The 18532-nt window shown below is 40.7% G+C and overlaps 1 protein-coding gene across 4 annotated transcripts; it reads left to right on the forward strand.

Annotated features, from left to right (window-relative positions):
* The first annotated feature begins 269 nt into the window (after positions 1 to 269).
* Positions 270 to 18332, forward strand: LOC146176100 (galectin-4-like). Of its 4 annotated transcripts, XM_084582429.1 has the most exons (9): positions 270 to 438; positions 1555 to 1646; positions 2938 to 3151; positions 4555 to 4677; positions 6453 to 6683; positions 7543 to 7662; positions 10570 to 10635; positions 12695 to 12808; positions 16030 to 18332. In XM_084582429.1, exons 1-9 carry the CDS (start codon positions 415 to 417, stop codon positions 16123 to 16125), a joined length of 1080 nt encoding a protein of 359 aa, XP_084438555.1. In that variant the 5' UTR covers positions 270 to 414; the 3' UTR covers positions 16126 to 18332. The 4 variants fall into 4 exon arrangements, with proteins under 4 accessions (XP_084438555.1, XP_084438557.1, XP_084438558.1 ...); XM_084582431.1 differs by lacking the exon at positions 10570 to 10635; XM_084582432.1 differs by lacking the exon at positions 7543 to 7662.
* Positions 18333 to 18532: the final 200 nt, after the last annotated feature.

The raw sequence follows: 18532 nt of genomic DNA on the forward strand, positions 1-18532 counted from the left end.
CCACAAAATGAAGTAACGTTCAGAGTAATGCTCTGAGAACCGCTTTGAAAATCGCGGTTAACTGCTTCTGCTTTCACACTTTCATTCATCGCCACTAGAAATTTTTTGTTTTGATTTCTTTCCTACTTAAAAAATATAATAGCTGTATTGTCGTGAAACGTGACTGTAATACTGTTTCTGCGCGTTTTTTATTTCCAACTAAACGTGTCATACAAAATTTACGGGATACGCATAACTTCCGCCAAAAAAAAATATGCGAACGCTAACCATGTAGCCAGTGGGCGGAAGTGAGCCGTATTTCACTTACGGTTTCGGGTGTAAGCTGTCAGCTTTGACGTAGTATGCAGTTTCACTCCTTTCCGCCCGTCTACTAATACTCGCAGTTGTTGCTGTCGGCCGTCAGCGGTTTTAAAAATGAGTTTCCCGATCTATAATCCGGTAAGAATACGCGAAACACGCTGACACCTGAGGTTCTGTCTATATATGGGCTGCCACATGCGCGTTGCTTGAGTGGGCATCGGGAACGGCTTCTTGTACTGGTGCGCAGGATTTTCAGAGGCCTGTTGTTAACTGTGCCTTACGCATTTCAGCTGTGTCGTTATGGGGGAATCCAATTTGTATCTAATCCAATACGAACGTATGACCATGATGGCGACCACTGCGCGATTACTACGGCAAGATGCAGTTCTTGCCGGCTTATCTCTGAGCTATTGGGTCCTTGTCGCTTTTATTAACGCTATATCGTCGTGACCCCGTACGAGGAATTTTGTCTCTACTGAACTTGAAATCATGTTGAGTTTTGTTAGGATTAAAAGACTTGCTTAGTGCAGTGAGGTTCTGCTGCATCCTCAAACAAGGAAGAATGCTCGTAATAGGATCTGCAGGTAGTACAAAACTTCCCAGTTACAAAACTTCAAACCTTTTACCTGTGCTGCGGTTTTAGGCGCTGGTAAAACGAAAGTTTCAAAGTATGCTTAGGAATATATGTATTGTTTACATATATGTGTCGTATGACATTTTATTTCGTCTCAGAAGCTGTTTGCAGCACTGCGAAAGGCAGGGGCGACCTAGCTATCAGAACCATGCGCACTATAATAGGCTATTGTGCTCTTACTCGCCTCTTGCCCCCCCCCCCCCCCCCCCCCCCCCCCCCCTTCTCCTTGCAGTTGGTGCCCTGCAATTGGTGGGGACAATAGTAGGAGCAAAATTATCTGTTATAGTGCACATGATCCTGGTTAGGCCAGGCCACTCTCGTCTTTAGCATTCCTGCAAACAGCTTCTGAATTGCAGAAACCATAGTGGAAGTAACATGTATCTCTTTTATGTTTCTGACACTACTTATAACATAGTTTGCATGCAACCTGGTGCATAAATCTTTTTTCTGCCTAGCTGTCAGTATAGCTTCTCATAAGGAAGAAACGAAAAAAGAAACGTGAAAACTGTGCAGGGAATGGGAACACCTACTTTTGTAGCTGCTTCATGTATACGCAGCTCATGAATTTGAATACGGGATTCTTTTCTGTAGTAATGTCTATTGCATCCACATTTTTCCAGCCATTACCTTACGTTGGGCCCATCCCGAGTGGTGTGCTTTCTGTTGGCACGCTTATTCGTATCCAGGGGACGCCTCACCACACTGCAAGATGGTACGCACAAAGTTTATTATAGGTGATATGCAAGTGCTCATATCATGAAACTGTATTCATCTCAATGTGCTAGAAGTGTACACGTCACTGTATTACTCTATCCATTTTCCAGTTATGGCTGTTGAAGCTTACATGCTGGCTTGTGCGGTCGAGTTCAGTCCATGTTTCATGCAGTTTTCTATTTTGTTGTGCGGCTGACCATTGAGAGGACATGGCAACAGAGTTTTTAACCAGAGTGTTTTTTTGTCTGTCGAAAGATTAAGGAAAGCACTGATTCAACTTTGCATGCATTGTTTTATATGCAACAAAGGAATCATTCTCTGAACGCTCGCAGTGCTAAGGCATCTTCTAAACCAAAGGGCTAACATATGCCTGTTCTTGATTATGTTATCTCGTCAATTGGGCCCATACTACAGACTTTTTAATGGCATTATTGCACTTTTCAGCAGCTTTACGGTGTAGAAATTGAAGCATTTAGGCTGCAAGTATAAGTCTTCTGAACATGAGAGGACTTCCATATTTAGGGGCAGATTTAAAAAAAAGTATGTCCTGTCCTCAATTTACTGGTCTATTGGAGTGTACACATAGCTCACAAGGTAGCATTTTATAGTCTGCAGTATTTTAAGTAAAATTTAACATTAGTACTTTCCTGCGCTGTCTGGAAATGAAGAGAAGCTGCTGTAACTGCTAGCACAATTGTCGCAAACGCGAGCCATAAGCTGATCCCACAAGCTGCATCACCTGCCAGATGAAGAACCAACTGAAGCTTTCGTTGGATGGGTTATTTAGGTGTTTGTTTTGAAGGTTATTGCCACATTTTTGCTGTGTTTTAGTTGGAGGAGCGATGGGGCTTTCTCAGTTTTATCAAGCAGGCAAAACAGCATTTTCAAGGAACCACACAACTTGCCCACCCATCGAGCCAATCTGTCGCTCACATCAACAAATGGCAGGGGAGTGCAGCCCATTGTTTCAGTTGCTCAGACTGTCCGAAAACTTCAGTAAGTGACGACACTAGTTTTTTGTTAAATGCACATAATCCAGGAGAGTGCTGAAGCTACACTACTCAAACAATGTAGACTATAATATGCTGCATTGTGAATGTTGTTTGCTCTTGATTGGGCCAGTAGTTTGTACACTGCAATCTTTTAAACTCCACGCCTCAAAAACAGAGGTCCCTGTAGGGAACTGAACTGCTAGTTTTGTGAATAAATTTTCAGTGTACGCAGGTAACTTGGAATTGGAGCATCACGGTAAGTGCGGATATTGTGTCCTCTGTTTCTCCCACATGCAGCTTTGCCATCAACCTGCAGTGTGGGCCAAACATGCACCCGCGGGACGACATCGCACTGCACCTCAGCCCTGTATTCTCCCCACCGCCGCGCATTGTGCGGAACTCGATCCAAACCCAGCAGTGGGGACCTGAGGAGTCGCATGGCGACCCGTTCCCTCTTGTTGCGGGCCAGAGCTTCGAGATCCTGGTTCTTGTTGAGCATGACCATTACAAGGTGTGCTGGGTCTCACCAATAGCAAATGCATTAACCCCTTAACCATTTTGTTTCTTCAAAAACTTGCTAACCAGAATTGCTTATCTTTTTTTTTGCTGCTGACTTCAATTGTTATTGTATTAAAAATGATACAGGAACAAAATCAAATTAGATTTAATAAAGTTTATTGCTCATTGTGGCCCTTCTGAGTTGTCATCATCATTAGAAGAACTAATCATATCAGTATTGTTACAGTCGTCTTCGCTTCCTGAAACAATGTAAACCTTGGTATCTGAATTGTAACCTTTGGATGATAAAAGCGATGAAGAAAAGCTTCTTCTCTGGGGCGAAGGGCTAGCAATACACGCATCACTTCTACTAGCTATCATTTTTATATAATATAGGTTGCCACATTAAAGAAAAATTATTCCAGCGATAGAACAAAAAGCAATTAAAGGTCAGGGGTGCCCTCTGTTGAGCAGCTCATGATCTAAGCCGTCGACAAGCACTGCTTGCCCAAAACGCTCGAGGGGAGACACTATCCTATGAGGAAGCACTACGCTTGTCCAAAATGGTTTGGGAATGGCTTTGCAAAGACGTGCTTGGCTCCTTGATTTGAATTGTAAATATTTCTGTCAGTTTAACAGAGCACGTTGTTGGGCTAGTCGGTCATACGTACTTAAAAAAGGGAATTGCGCTAAAAAAGACACGGACGAGCCGAATTGCGCCTGTTCATGTCCTCTTCTCGTCCGTGTCCTTTTTAGTGCAATTCCCTTTTTTAAATTTCTGTCAGTTTTTTATTTCTTCACAATTCAAATTGTCAGAAATCAAGCATACTATATTTTAGGGTGTTCTTTGAATGACATGTCTTTACTCGGTCTTACAGATAGGACTATGTGGTTTATTCTTTTGCATGATGTTGATACTTAAACTAATGAACTTTTGTTTAGTTATTCTCTGCGATCTTGTCGATTGCCATTTCTAGGTTCTGTGAAAGAAGGAAAAAGTAAAGGTGACAGATGACAGAGACCTGTCACACTCTTTTCTAGAGGTTATTTTAAATATACCTAACATTTGTAATTGTAAACTTTAGCTTTTTTTCATTTTGTGGGGCTCGGTGCAACTAACTAGACACTGAGAACTTTCTGCATATTCTCTTGTGCATGGTGCAACTTGTTGTAATGGCCCCACTAGGCGATGTAGGGCTTCTGAAAATTTATACAGCATATGAATAAACAGTGTTAATTTGATTTATTTACTTTATTTCACAATGAGCATCATTGTTAGTACATATTTGGCTTTATTGCAAGTACCTGTCTTTGGTGTGAGTGTAACAGCTGTCGTGAAGTTGGTGACAAGTTCAGATTTTCAAGCAGTGGTATAGCACATGTTCATATGCTGATGAAAGGAACACTGCCCTGCAGATTGCCATCAACAGCAGGCACTATGCAGAGTTCCGGCATCGTATTCCTCTTCACCGAGTCACCCACCTGACCATGGATGGCGACACCACCATCAGCCTCGTCCAGTTTGAGGGATCACCATCGGTGAGGCAGGGAGTTACCATAAAAATTACAAGGGACTTTAGCAACTAAAGTAGTGAAAGGCGAAAGCCTGAGTGCGGCATTCTGCTATGCAACTGGCACTAGTTAGTCTAATTAGTAATTAGGTAGGTAATTAATTTGTTAATTAAAGAATTAGTCATCAAGTATCAACTAAATTAATTAGTAATTGATCATTGATTGACATATGGCCATATAAGGCACGCATTCGCGCATACTGTAGTGGTGCTTCGTGATTTGTTGAGACCTCTATGACGTCGTCCCGCCTCGGCCAATCAGAACGCCGCAAAAGTGGGACACATTTTGTCCACGACAGCATGAGCCATTAAAGGCTTTTGCCATAAAACAGTACTGTTGTAAAACCAAGGCAGATGTTAGCATGGCACTTCACAAAGCTTAGTTTTAATAGCTTGATTACAACTGTTAAATGAACATGCTACATTTTTTGCACTTTTTCAGTAAATTTCTAAACTTTCTTTTTACATTCTAACTTTTCTTTTGGCCTTTTTGCATGCTAATGTATATAGAAGAGAGAATGCTGGCTCTGTAAATGGCACCTGACAGATTCAATTTCGTTTTATGCTAATGGTGGAGACATGGTCAGTTCGTCAACAGTCCACAGTATTTTACGTTAACATCATTTGTGGGCGAATTCTAGAAATTTTGCGTTATATATCCCTTTTTTCTATCCAGTTGCTAGAATGGTCAGCTCTTTTTTTCTTGTGAGCTGAGCACAGTGTTTGGTATTGTGCCATCCTTAATAAGCAAGCTACAGGTGTGTGGAACATTTACCAAGCACTGTACGACTATGCTTATATTTTATTTTCTATTCATACAGGCACCAATGGTAAGGATTATGTTTTGTATTGTTCTCTGTTCAGGGAGGAAATTCAGATTTTTTTACAAGCTTACACATGAAAAAAAGTTAAGTGCTTACTATACCTTATAGGGGAGAAAACTGCGAACAGTATGCAAAGTTTTATTACTATGCATTTACCTTGAATCCTGCCTTGGTGATTGAGTGATTAAGGCGTTAAACTTCTGAACTGGAAGACGTGGGTTCAACCCGGTCTCAAATTGCTTTTCGATCGAGGCAAAAGGGAAGGCACCTGCATACTATGTGTTGTCAGTGCACATTAAAGAACCCCAGGTGGTTGAAATTTCCAGAACCCTTCGCCATGGCATCCGTCATAAAGTCGCTTACCAAACCAAACCAAAGCATTTGCCTTGCCTTGTGGCTGCCAGAGTGATGCTGCTGAAACTGCAGTGCATTCTTACCTTAAAACTGTCATTAGCATCCTTTTTTTGACAGCTCTTTACAGCCTTAATTAATTCAATTAATTAAATAATTACCATTTAATTCTGTGCAGCTGATGGGGGTGTTCACTTGTTGGCAAGCCTTCTGATGAGATTGGCCGTGATATGGCCACGTGTAGAACTGAAATTGCAGAAATGTTCATACAAGGTCACGTTGCTCTTTAGAAAAGCTTCAGTGGGTAAAATAAAAGGGGCATGCTTTTATCTATACTGTGTACCTTGCATAATATTTAATGTAATTGACAAATTTTGATAAAGGTTGCATGAGTTTGCACTATTCAAGCAATGCTGGTTGTTGTGGCGCCTGTGTTACCAAACACACAGCTGCAGCAAGATTGACTGCTAGGTTGTGTCATATCCACCGGTAACAGACAGCCCGTGCCATCATGGAATTTTTTTGCCTTGTCTCAAGACTGAATGCAGTCTTAAATCTTCTCCCCCAGATGGCTCCAACAGCTCCTGGCATGGGCATGCCAATGCCCATACCCGTGCCAGTGCCTTCAGGCCGGATATCACCTTACGGTGATGCGGCACCATATCCTCCACAAGCGGGCTATCCTCCTGCTGGTGGCTACTACCCGCCACCAGGTGGCATGCCACCCGCATACCCCGGAGGAGGATATCCTGTGGCTTCTGGCGGTTACCCAGCTCATGGAGCAGGGGTTCAGTATGTTGTGAGTATCCTTAATCTTTAGCGGTGCTTCTCTGTCTGCCAATTGTGTTACACTTACTGATCGGTAGTGCTGAAAGTTTTTTTTTTCCTTTTTTTTCGTGTGTGCATGTTATTGCACTAACACGAGCAGTGAATATATACAGACCTGTAACTGTGCCCAGACTCTTGAAATGGTGATGAGTTTGGTGCATGATTAGAAGGCACAGTTAAGCATTAGTAACCTTGTTTAGCTTCTGTTGTGGAGGAGCTGCAGAGTCTGAAAATTCAGCTGGCTTAACCTTTTCCAGATGAGCAGCAGTAGTTTGAATTCATAAAAGAGCTTTTTGATAGACCAGTTGGATCATTGCTAATAAATCAAATATATTTAAATGAACCTCTTTGCTTGTTCCTTGAGGTAAAGGAAATAGCTAGCATGGAAAAAAACTGTGTGGTTGAGGGAGGTATCTCCTGTTATTGTTTAGTTTCCCTTTACTTTTTCTGGTAGGAGGCAGGAGAATACTTTTTATGTCTTCTCTTAAGCAATCTGCACAGGGAAGAGGACTTTTGTTATCTTTATCGTTATGTTCAGATTATTTTGAACTTAACTCTCTTTAATATCACCCACAATTCTCTCTGGACGGATGCATATGTATGTTTATATATTTTTATAAGGGTTGACACTCGTGCCTTGAAATGATATCATCGCTCTCCCACTTCCAAAGCCAATACAACACTCTGCCATTTTCCTGCTTTGTCTCTGCCTTTATTTTTGTGTTGTTCCTTGTGCGGTTTGCTTTTTGATCTTTGACTGCCCTTTGTGTTTGTCTCCGTCTTGTCCATGTTTGTGTTCCCTGTTGCTGTCCCTCTGAATGGCCTTGTAGCCTCACCCAACGGACCAGAAGCACAGCTCCGGCTTGGGTGGCTTGGGGACTGGCTTGGGAGCTGGATTGGCAGCCGGAGCCGCTGCTCTTGCAGGCACATCACTTCTGAAGCACGGGATGGTAGATACGCTCATCTCATTTCGCTTGTTCATTTGTATGCTTTGAAATGTCCTGTCCTCATCTTAGTGCTTGTGATGAGGCATGATGCTTCTTTAACTTTTCTGGGCGGTCTGGGGCTGTGCCTTTTCGGTTGCATTTATGTCACATTGCATGCCTAAAAGGTTTGTTAGATTGTCAGCTGTATAGATTTGCCACGGTGGTCCGTTCATTCGTGGCAAAAGCACATCATCTGATTTCTGTATATGCGACCCTCTTGACTTTCAATGCTGTATGTGCATGTTGCTCTCTCTGACTGTTAAAAAGTTGCTGTTTATCATAGTGTAGTACTCAAGTCAAGAAAAGAAAAGGAATAAGCATTGTATTTGGCTTTCATTTCTCTCCACAGAATGCATTGTCCGATGCTGTTAAAAGCATGGCTGAAGTAAGGATTTCACGAGGAAAAAAATTTTCTTGCTGTCTCTTTTCTAATTTGACTGCATGTACTTGTCACGTGTCTGTGCACTAACATGTATACTTGTTTTGGAGTGTAATTGTCATGGCATTTTGGCATGTGTTTTTTCTGTGGTCATTCAATTGGATACTATGCTTACAGGATAGATATGCTTTCTTTAAGAGAATTCCCTGATTGAAGAAGAGCTTATATACATGCTGAATTTTCTTCCTTTGCTGATGAACGTGTTCAGTCACTGTCTGGTGTTTGCTGTCAATATACAGTAGAACCTCATTGATATGCTCCCGGTTCATACAGTTTGCTGTTTCATACGGGAAACCGGGTTCATATGGGTTCATATGTATGAACCAGGAACATATAGGGGCACAGACTCCATCAAGTTGTCTTCTTCAGTTTTTTGCCTGTGCTGCTGACCTCTGTAAAGAAGTCGAATAAAGTGATTCTGATATGTTTGAAATCGCGGGCAGTAAGACGTCTCCCATAGGGTTACACAACTTTTCTCCTGGTTAATATGTTCCCGGATAAAACAATTTCCCGGTTAATACGCTCGAAATTTTCACTAATTGTGGTCATATACTATGTTTTCTAATGTGTTTTGATGAGCACTCGTGGCATGAAAAACTGACCAGCGGCACCCACGTGTCACTGTTGCTTGCTTTTCTGCAGTTCTTAGGAGCAAGGGGGCAAAGTATATATATATAAAGAAAAAGGCAATGAGCCAACATACGAGATGCCCTTTACATCAGAAACATGACTTCGTTAGGAGAAACATGATGGCTTCCTTGCAGTGCCTTAGGGGCATAGGGGTGAACCATTTGATAACTATAGCTAATCGCGAGCGTACGAGCGAGCCGGGTCTTGGGGACGCAGCACGAGCAAAAATGCGGCAACTGTAAGCCATCATGATGGCTTTTTCACATTTCATTGGTGTAACGAGGTGAAGCACCAAGAAACAGCCAAGGAAACGATCCCATTTCGTCATTGCCCTTTACAAACCGGATTTGTTACTAAATCTCTTCCTTGCTGAGGACAATGCGAATACGGACTGAATACGGAGAGCTAAAAAAAGGAACTGAGTATACTGGTTGTTTGTAAACGCTTATCTACACTGTTATGCAGTGAAAGTCTCAATTCTAAATGCCTTTGTACCTAATTCAGCGGTTCAAAATCAGGAAGTTCGGATCATTTTCTGTTAATAATTTTACTGGATAATATATTTCCCCCCTGCACTTTTTAAAAAACGTATCAATGAGGTTTTACTAGTAGCATCCTGATATCTGGTTGCACTTGGGCTTTGTTTCAATCGGCGTACCTTGCTTTGCCTGTATGGAGCAGTGTAAAGACAACTTATGTCACTGGGATGTGAAATGATAATGGTTTTTACAGTCCTTTTAATTCGTTTTTAATTATACTGTTGACCATTATTTTAATAGTGCAGAAACTGCTAATGTGTCACCATCTGTTCTAGGACAAGTAGAGGTGAATTCTTCTTTTGAGGCATGTTAAAACCACTTCATTTTTTCTAAGGTCATGTTCACAAACAGTAAAAATGATTATTTCGAGATGGCATTGAATGCGGTCATTGGCACACTTTGACGTTATTTATAGACACCCTCCCCCGCCTTTTTTCTTTTTTTTTTTGAAACAGTATTTGTTTCTTCTTCCATTTCTTCCAAGATCTAGTTGATAAACTGACCATAGTGGTTTCAGTTCATGAATGATAGCTTTGAGCTTGATTAACCTGAAGGTATTTCTTCAGAAAGGAATCTGCATTAAGGCTCAGGTCACCTTCGGTTGCCAGATGGGCCAAAGCAAATGCATAATGGTTTGAATGGGATGCGAAGGATTAACCCATATCCAGCCTTTTTTTTTTTTTTTCTTAGTAAGACTTCATAGCATGGCTCTTCGTGACAAGATCGATGTTTGTTTGACGGCGAAAAGAAGCACTTAGTGCCGATAAAATTTGATGGACATGCTCTGTTTTTTCCTTTGCTCGGCTCAAACATCAATGTCAGAGGTAAAAGGGGCTCTGTGATCAGTGGATGGATGTAAAGTGCAGTCTTGGCTAGCTTCAGGAATTAAAGAAAAAGTGCTAATGTCATCGCAGCTTGCTTGTGAAAATGGCCGACGGTGGTGACAGCTGTGCTTTATCTTTCTTTCCTTTTCCATCTTACAGAAGCTCAAGTTATAGCGAGAATGGACACTTTGTAATGAAAATAACGTAATTTATTGATATAGCCCAGTTTCAGCTTGTCCTCTGTGTTCCTTTAGGTTTTGCATGGTATATAAGATGTATCTTTCATGCATCACTGCCCTATGATATGAACAAATGTGAGCGGAGAATTGTGAACCATTGAGGTCCGTTGTTCTAGATGTTCACCGGCTGGCAGTGAAATGGGGGTCATCGTCCGTCTGTGGTCTGAATGTTGGTTGACCGTCACGTGTCTCTGTGCCAGGGTCACAAGTCGGGTTTGGCGCCAGCTGTCGCAGGAGCTGCCCTGTCTCATGGACTTCACCACAAGGTGGCACATGTGATGCGTCACGTCATTGCATCGATCTCTCCAACCCTTTATGGCTAGTGGGCCGCTAACCTCACACAGCATTCACAGCTGAGCGCCCAGCACGACTTGTCCTAACCTGGCTGTTGTAATCTCTAGCATTCTTTGTGAAGTGCATATCCTCCTGCCTAACCTGCTTGTGTGCTGCATTTCTGTTTGCAACCTAAATCATCCAACTAATTTTTTCCCTGTTCCTTGGGCTGGCTTTTCCGACCTTTCACTCCACGGCAGTGAGGTCTTGAAGTGAGCAACACTAGACTCTTATTAGACTCATATACTTGTTGAGTATACCTCCGGTCTTTATTATGTTGGCATTCATGTTGAGTTGAATTGCTACAAGTTAATGCACTCATGAAAATAGTACCATTGAAATGCCGTGTTATTGATGTGGAATCAAAACCAATGCAAAGGTGATGATTTTAGGGCTGACATTATTCAGATAAAGTGTGCTACTGCAATTTAAAGCTGGAAGAAGACTGAACAAAACATATATGAGAGTATATGTTTTCCTTCTTTGTATCCTTTGCTACCACTCATTATAGAAAATTACTGATTAGGAATTATAACATCTCAGAAAAAAAAAATGTTATTGGTTTGGTTGCCCAGCCCAGTAGTGATCACCTTTGTATTGGTGCTAACTGCTAGCTGGGTTGGTTTCCTATAATGCTGACTTTGTATTGTGCCTTGCTAACATAACACTTCTGCTAGCTTCATTGAATTAATGCATTCAGCCATGTGCACTCATGTCATCACAATATTGTTACTAAGCTTTCCTACCATGCCATCTACAGTGTTATTGTTGAATGAGGCCTTTGCTAGGCCTGTTTGTGTGAGTCCTCGTACGAGCACAGGTTGTTTACGACTTTTGTGAATGTGGAAGGAAGAGGTGAGCCTGTAATTGGAGAAAGAAATTTTGTTTAATGAGGTACTTACGCCATCTTGCCGTAATATGTCACAAAGTGTAACTATTTAGATGGTCTCTCACAGACTTAAATATTGTTTAACTTCAACATTTCACATAACATGAAAAAAAAAAAAAAAAAAAAACTGCAAACTTACTGAACAAAAAATTAAAAGTTATGGATATTAAAATAAATTAATAAAAATAATTCATAGTACATATAATATGTGCTCCACTGCCTCTTTTTCTATTATTGGTGCTTCTTTTATTATGTTCAAACCGAGCAGTCTAGCCCCTAGTTTTCACAGTTGAAGCTACAAGCTTGCGTTGCTTACCGACAGTATGAAGCTGCTTGCACATATGCTCGATGGTACAGGCATAATTCTAGTTTTAACTAAACATTAAGGTCGGTCACAGCTGTAGGGACACTGCTTGTATCATTAAGGCACAGTGTGCTATATTGTGGGGTGCCTTGTTGCTTTTGTGTAGAGACGAGGACTGGCCTACTCGGTGGGAATGCATAGGTAAACTGTGCCAAGGCTCTGTAAGAACAGTTGCACGTGTGTGCACGTTTTCATTACGTTCTACATTTTTATGCCTTTGGGTGGTGTAAACATATGCTCATCATGGTGTGCACAAGTGGCCACACAGAAAAAGCTATACTATAGTGGCTTTTATCTTGGCATTTCTTGCTTTGTTCCCAAACTTCTTGGAACTTACGACAGTAGCTGCTCTTTATGGCCTAAAGTTTATAATTGCGGCCTATAATTATAGACTTACAATTTGCCTGCATCTAGGTTGCATTACTTAAGGTTCAAAAGTTAACCCTGCAGCTTGCATATCCAGAATCGGACTGGGTATTTTTATGCCAGGTTGGCCACAAAGATGGCGAGTTTTTTTTTTTTTGCTGGAATTGCATTCTAGGAAATTCTGACTGTGGGTGTACAGTTTTTCGTGAGGACCTCAACAGGCTTTTCAATTTTTTTTCCCCGTCAAGACATGTAGGTTCCCTCTATTCATATTGGCATTTGTGTTCTTATTTTTTTTTCCCGTCAAGACATGCAGGTTCCCTCTATTCATATTGGCATTTGTGTTCTTGACTGGCTTGCCTTCTGTGTGCAGTCCCACGGTTACAAGCCCAAGTCCAGTATGCCACTCCCCATTGGTGCCGGAACCCTAGGCACGGGACTGGCCGTGGGTGCCGCAGCCCTTGGCACTGCAGCCCTGGCCAAAAAGGTCGGTTGACCGACACCCGCTTTAAGTTCAAAGTTTTAAGTTTATTTACGTCATCACAGATGTGGGTAGGTCCGGGTAGAAAAGTGATTAAAGTGATCGCAGATCACTTGAGGAGCTCCCGGAACCCCCCGGTACATGGCATACAGCAGGGAACAACAAGACACAGTACATTGCAATTTTTCAGTCATCAGAAAATTGGCTAAATACTTCACACAAAACTTTTTCGCACATACAGTATATACATACAGAATATTTTAAGATGAATTATTTTATGATTTCATGTTAAGGCGGCTCGAATTTTTGCACAAACTGGTTTCCATAACTAGAGCGGCAACAAGGGCTAAACCAGTTTCCTGTATTTCGGAGGATATAAGCCGATACTGTTCGTGAGAGACAAGTTAAGTCTAGGAACACTTGATTATTATATTTCAGAGATTTTTTGTATCTGATTTCTAAGAAATATGTGTACAAGCTATGAACTGGTATAGTATTGTAAAAATAGTTGATCGGTTGGAGCACGGTAGTCCACATTGGCTATGTAACGGACAGCTTTTTTTTGTAACATATATTTTATGCATATTTGTTTCAGTTGTTGCTGTCCAGGCCAAAAAACAGTAGCTTAAATGAGACAAAAAAATGGCGTTATATATTTTTTACTTGACTGAGACTGGAAGGAAGTATCGAAATTTAGCAAGGATGCCAACGCACCTCGACAGATGAGTAATAACCAACTCTACTTGAGCATTCCAGCTCATGTGACTGTGGAAAAGTACTCCTAGTGTTTTAAGCGCGTCTTTGAATTCTATGTTGGTGTTGCCAATCTTTTTGTCGAAATTCTGGCTAGTTGCTAATTGCATTGCATGAAAAAGAACTGCTTTGGTTTTTTAAGTATTTAAAAGTAGTGCATTGCTTTTACTCCACGTTTTCAATTTATTTAATGCATCTTTTATACTTAAAAAAAAAAAAGCTGAAAGGGGGAGCCTTGGAAAAATAAACTCGTATCATCTGCATAAGTAACATATTTTGTTTTTTTATGAATAGAAACTATATCGTTTGTGTATAATATGAACAGAAAAGGCCCTAAAATGCTACCTTGCGGTACACTGGTACAAACGGCTTGAATGACGACAGGTAGGATCCTATTTGAACTTTCTGAAATGGTGCTGGAGGTAGGACTTTATGAGGTGTAGGGGCGTTCCGCATACTCCATAGTTTCTTCAATAAAACAGCATGATTGACGCGGTCGAAAGCCTTTGAAAAGTCTACAAAGACTCCGATGCAAATTTCGCGATTTTCGATTGCATCTAATATGATTTCTTTCTGCGTTAATAACACCGTTTCAGTTGATCTGCCATGGATAAAACCATGCTGAGAAGAAGAAAGAAGATTGAACTTTAAGCAGAAATTAATTATTTTTTTGTAGACGCTTTTCTCTAATCCCTTTGAAAATGCCGGTAGGATTGAGATTGGTCTATAATTAGACATATTTTATCTCCCTTTTTGTAAACAACAATAACTTTTGACTGTTGCATTAACTTTGGAAATAGGCCAGCGGTTAGGGCGGGGTTGTATGTACGGGTGAGAATTGAAGCTATGCTGTCAATTACATATTTTATCGGTATAATTTGAACATTATCTATATCACGAGACCTGCTATTATTTAAAGAGGCAAAAACGCTGCAAACTTCATTTTCATTTGTAGGATCTAAAAATATACAATGATCATTGGCTTTTATTTTCGGTTTTACAGTGTTTGAAGGTGTATATTGTGAAACAGCCTGTTTAAAAAAGTCATTGAACTTTTCTGCAAGTTCAATTCCTTCTGCATTGCAACCTACAATAATTAGTAAAGTCTGCAGAATTTGATGTGCGATCAAGTAGATTGTTGATTTTTAGCCAGGTTTGAGCACTTCCATCGCAATTTCCGCTCATAAACTCATTGTGCAGATATTTTCTTTTTTCATTTCTTAAGTGCACAGTTAATTTATTGCGGTACTCTTTGAATTTTCGTCTATCAGCTAACGATTCTTTTTTTCACAAATTTCTTGAATAACTTGGACTTTTTTTTAATCATTTTTAGGAATTTATGGTTGACCCAAGGTTTACGGTTTCTTCATTTCTTAACCTCTTTTTCTTTAAAATGCTCATGATACAATGTCCTAAAGCGAGAAATTAATAGCTCATATGCATCATCTGGTGTATCGGAAGAAAATGCATCACTTTAACTCTCGTTTAAAATACTTGAACGAAACACTTAAAGAGTAGTTGGTGTGATGCGCTGGGTTCTTTTCACGGCCAATAAGTCGGTTATTTGCTTTTTTATACCTCGCATAAGTACATAAATCCAGTAGTAGTCACTCATATCACAGCACATAACTCTGGACACAGCATAATTACTATTGATATTGGTTACAAAGCTATCAAGGAGCGTTGAAGTTTCAATTGTAACACGGGTTGCAGTTTGCGTTAAGATGGAGTATTCCACTGTTGATACAAACGTCATTTGAGCTGGAGATGACTTCAGTAAGTCAATATTCAGATCTCCACCGAGAATTAGGTTGAGGTTGTGTTCATTTACATAATTGTGCAGCTTGTGGCAGTTGACATTTCCGGTTTTAGTCTGCTGACAGTGAGGCTTCCTTCCATTGCACAAAAAGCGCTTGTAGGCGTAATGAAAAAAGTGGCATGTTCATGTGCGTGTTAAGTTGGACGTGAAGCATAGGCCTTTGCCTTTTGAGCGAGCTGTGTTATCGGTACTTGTCGTGCCGCACACATTTATCATTTATTCTTGCCTGCGTGCCAAATACTACTCTGTGTGTTCGATACAAAAATGCTCTGTATTTGGGAACTTAAGAGCGGCTATTTGTTATGGCATTACTCGTGGCCTCGACAGACGGGCTTTAAAAGGCGATAGAAACTTGTGAAACAATAATAATAATAATTGGTTCACAGGAAGGGAAAGGCGCAGTATCTGTCACACTTGCTCGGTGGACATCTGAATCACTCCATAAGGGAAGGGAAAGAAACAGAAATCAGAGAAATGTACTGAAGCCTCACCTCAGCGGCGCACCGTATTGAAAGGTAATGCGAGATGGTTTGATGGAGAGGAGAAACATGTACTTAAAAACTGCAATTAGGCTGCAAATGCCCAGCAATAATTGGTGTTTTTAAGCAGTTCAGTATTTTGGTCGTACTCATACGCTGTCATACTGCACGTGCAGCTCAAGCCGAAGAAGATGTTCAAACACAAGCATAAGCATGGCTGGAAAGGGTGGAGCAGCAGTAGCAGCAGTTCAAGCTCAAGTGAAGAGGAGTGAACAGCTTGGCATCGCTTGAACGCATGACGAATCGGTGGCCACCGTTGTCCCATCCACTGGGTTCTGCAAAACTACTTCCAGGACATTCTCTGCATATGCCGCATCCTACTTTATTTTGTATTTTATTCTCTGTAGTGTATTTTGGCTTGAACGAGTGCTGAAATGAAGAAGAGATTGTTTCTGAAATTGCAAGTGCAGGCTGCAATATGAGTGGAATGCACAAAGTCCACTTTTTTTTCAAAATGGAATATAGGTTTTTCTTAAATAATATTTACCAAGGTTGAGCCGAGGTCCCCCATGGCCCGTGAATGGTTGCTCCTCAGAATCGATTGTGGCAAACAGGCTGGCATGCAGAATGTACAAAGCTGGTACTGTCGGAAGGAAATAGTTGCAAGGCTTTCCTTTCAGTTGGAACTACTTTGAAACTTTTGAATATCTTGCTTCTTTCTCATCTGATGACAGTTCATCTATGGCCCCCGTCTTTTTCTGAAGCTCTGCTGTTATTACTCCAGAAATGACACCGAGTCTGTTACTCATTCTTGTGCCTCGTATGTGTCGTCTGGAGAAAGTACTCTGCACTCTTTTGTCAGAGTAATGCTCTTCAAAAAAAAAAAAAAAAAGAAAAAAAGAAAAAAGGAGTTTTTCTGAGCTGCACTATGAAAATTTGGCAAGTGCCTCTTGGGCGACAACTGCTGTGGATGCTCATGCATGGAAGGCTGGATTGTAGTGTGTGTAGTTGGGGGATGTTAATTTGAAAGCATCTTACGGGGTAGTTTCAAGTTGACTGTGTTCTCCTTTCAAAGGCGTTCGGCTACAAACTTATCTCTCTGCTCAAAAGCATATCTTTGATTCAGTTTGCACGGTTCATCTAAAAAAGCCTTGCACCGTCTTCCAAATCTACAGTGTTGTCTCGAGAGTTTTTTTCACCTGTTGCAGTTACTAACATTTAACAAGGAAAGCCTATCACTCGTCCTGCAGTAAGGAAAAAACAACATTTGGTGCTTAACCACACGTGCTGCTTATGGCTGTGTTGAGTACTAAACTAAAATGTTTATTTTTGCATCGTTAGCTTTATATGCAAATGCATGCTTGGGAGGGTGGTGGATTATTTTTAAACATTTTTCAAAGTGTTATTGAAAACCTGTGTACATATTTCATTAGGCTTATTTTTCTTGTGTGGCTACATTGTCGTTAATCTCTCCAGCAGAACAAAATCCGTCTAGTTCTGCTGCTGCTATGTTCATGGGACTTGTTGGCTAGCCATAGTCTTCCACAGTTAACCGTATACAGTGCTGGTACTTGTTTAAGCCTTGGTAAGGTTACCTCAAAAAGGACACTTTTGTGCTTTCGAATTCAGGGAAGAGCGCAGATGGAGTGTTCATGTGAGTGTGAGTGAGTGTTCTCACACTCGCATGTGAGAACACTCCCACACGTGAATGTTCTCACATGCAGATTACCCGTGTCGGTGCTTCTCGCTCAGTGCCTTTATGAGCACAAAGCATCTGCAAAAAGTTATGTCAGCTTGTAAGAGAAATTTAACAATGCACAGATGTCCTGATCAGCATTTGTTTTCCTGTTTAAGCTGTTCAACACCAGACATCTGTGAAAGTTGTTTGTTTTATAGTAAGAGTAATTTAACAAAGGACTATAAACATCTCATTTTAGTTGCACGTTTTCAAGTGATGTGTTAATGTCATTAGACATTGGATTACATGGATTTTCATGTGGTACTCACCTATGGCCTCTGAATTATTTGTATCTGGGTTGAATTCCTTGTTGGTGCTATTTCAGTTTCGTCAATTGAATGGCGCCTGTGATGAGCTCAGAGTGCAAAAAAACAAAAAACAACTGCAGTGTAATTGTCAATGCTGTTTTGATTCACTGCAGTGCTTAAAGGAGTGCAAATGCCAAATTTTGGTTGCATCGCTTCTTGTTAATACCATGTGGTGATTCATGTATTCTGATGTCCAACTCATATTGGAGCAAAGGAAATACAAAACATATACTGTTTGTACTTTTAGCAGATACCCCAATCAGCATTTGTTTTTGTGTAAGCAGCTGATTTCCATCACTGCAGCTGCCGGCATTGACTTTAATGAGCTATGATTTCACAAGTCACGAGGAATCAGTATTTCTGCTCCATCCACTGCTTTAATGCATGCGATTACATGAAAATAAATTTTTGCAATAAAAATATTGTTTTTGTTCTTTTGTTTCATGTTTACTCCACTTTGAGACATTCTTGTAGTGGGCATGCACAAATACATAAACCAAAAATATAAACAAAATGCACTTAAACCTTTCAACATTTGATAAAAAGTAGTGGCATGTGAGTGATGTCTTGGTAAACTTCGTGGTGCTTGATTTATCCCTAACTGATGTGCTGCATTGTAAGCCAGGGAAATGT

This window comes from Amblyomma maculatum, chromosome 10 (genome assembly GCF_055883805.1).
Source record: "Amblyomma maculatum isolate TAMU_Amacu chromosome 10, ASM5588380v1, whole genome shotgun sequence".
NCBI lineage: Eukaryota > Metazoa > Arthropoda > Arachnida > Ixodida > Ixodidae > Amblyomma > Amblyomma maculatum.

Bases quoted from the DNA above. Each gene is read 5' to 3' on its own strand.
- LOC146176100 (XM_084582429.1), top strand. From the start codon at position 415: ATGAGTTTCCCGATCTATAATCCG. The intron at 439-1,554 runs GTAAGAATACGC...ACATTTTTCCAG, and splicing joins GTTTCCCGATCTATAATCCG to CCATTACCTTACGTTGGGCC. The intron at 1,647-2,937 runs GTACGCACAAAG...TCCCACATGCAG, and splicing joins CCTCACCACACTGCAAGATG to CTTTGCCATCAACCTGCAGT.